Source organism: Penaeus monodon, chromosome 20, assembly GCF_015228065.2.
Source record: "Penaeus monodon isolate SGIC_2016 chromosome 20, NSTDA_Pmon_1, whole genome shotgun sequence".
Lineage (NCBI taxonomy): Eukaryota > Metazoa > Arthropoda > Malacostraca > Decapoda > Penaeidae > Penaeus > Penaeus monodon.
The window spans coordinates 23,078,896-23,080,319 of NC_051405.1; the positions used below are offsets into that span (position 1 = coordinate 23,078,896).

General features: G+C 36.4%; 1 protein-coding gene across 1 annotated transcript in view; it reads left to right on the top strand.

The window, feature by feature from the left end:
* The window catches only part of LOC119585948, a 20,468-nt gene extending 19,107 nt beyond the window's left edge, over positions 1 to 1,361 (top strand). The window contains exon 13 of the mRNA XM_037934662.1: positions 1,069 to 1,361. Within this exon, the coding sequence (XP_037790590.1) occupies positions 1,069 to 1,361 (293 nt within the window). The remainder of the gene's footprint in view (positions 1 to 1,068) is intronic.
* The last annotated feature ends 63 nt before the right edge of the window (positions 1,362 to 1,424 follow it).

Here is a 1,424-nt window from a genome sequence, read left to right on the forward strand (position 1 = left end):
TTCATGTTCGTTTACCTTTAAAAAGAAAAAAAATAGATGTCCAAAATAATTCAAGCTATCCAATCTGGCAAAAAGAAATTAAATTTCAAGACTGGATATCAGGTAAAATACTGTCACTGATCACCAAATAGCACCACACTCGTGCTAATTCGTCTAGAAAAAATAAATAAATATACACACATATGCAATCTTTAGTACTTCCAGTATTAATGTCACACAAAGAATTATTTTTATGAAAGAATCTAAACCAATGTTCATGAACATGTAACCTGTCATGCATCTATCAGGTCACTGCAAAGTATTCTTGGTAACATACGGCTTAGGTACTCATGCTGAGCTCATATTGTTGTTTTACAATAATGAAAAAAAATTATGTCACACAGAATGGAGACTTGCAAAATGAACAAAAACTTAAGAGTAATCCCTTACATATCCTAGTGACACTACTGCAAATATATATAGTTTATGGGGAAAACATTTCACACCTAAATGTGATACATCCAGGACTACTTTTTTTTTTTTTCAAAATGCTTTTCAACAGTCCAATGATGAAACCAGATCACTTATTAAGAAAGCTAAGGCAGAATAAGTAATGCCTAAATGTGAGAATTACAGTATCAAATAAACATTCCACATATCACAGATGGAGATAAATGAGAATAATGTGCAGGATGTATGTATGCAGCCATCAGACTGGGCAAGACATTATTTATAATCTACAATGACACTGCCATCCACAGCATGGCCTATATATGATGTGATAACAGAGGTGGGTTAAAGAGAGTGCATGTGTGCATTAAGTGCAGTTATGAGGTGGAATGGGGAAGCAAAAGAATGAGAGGGAAAAGATGGCAGGACACTTCCTGTAAATTAATAAAGTATGAAAGATGATGAAAGAAGTAACAGGTTGTGCACAAGACAAAATGAAAGCATATAATGCATGTACAGGAGATGGATAATAGGGACAGCATCATATTCCAAGTCTGTCTGGTGAAAGCTAAGAGGAAACAAAAATTTACACCCTGTTGACAAGTACACGTGAATGGAGTCAAACGTCTAAACCTTCAGAGAAGACTTCAGCGTCCAGGAAGCTCTTGACACAAGACTTGACCCAAAAGTGTCAGGAACAATCACCTATATTTCTCAAACAAAACACAAGTGATCTTCAGTGCTTAGGAGAGCTCAAATTTCTGACAGATGTCAAAGTTACTGTACCCACTAGACTCTCCCTCTCACCACAGTGTTCAGATCATGCTTTTGGGTTGCATGCAAGGCCACAGGTGAGGACGGAGACTCTCACCACACACCCCTACCACCACCATCCTAACACTTTGTTTTCTTACATGGACACTAGTCGATGAAGAGAAATTGAAGACTTTTGTCTTTCCTAAAGTACAACTGTTTAAGAAATATTATGGAAATTC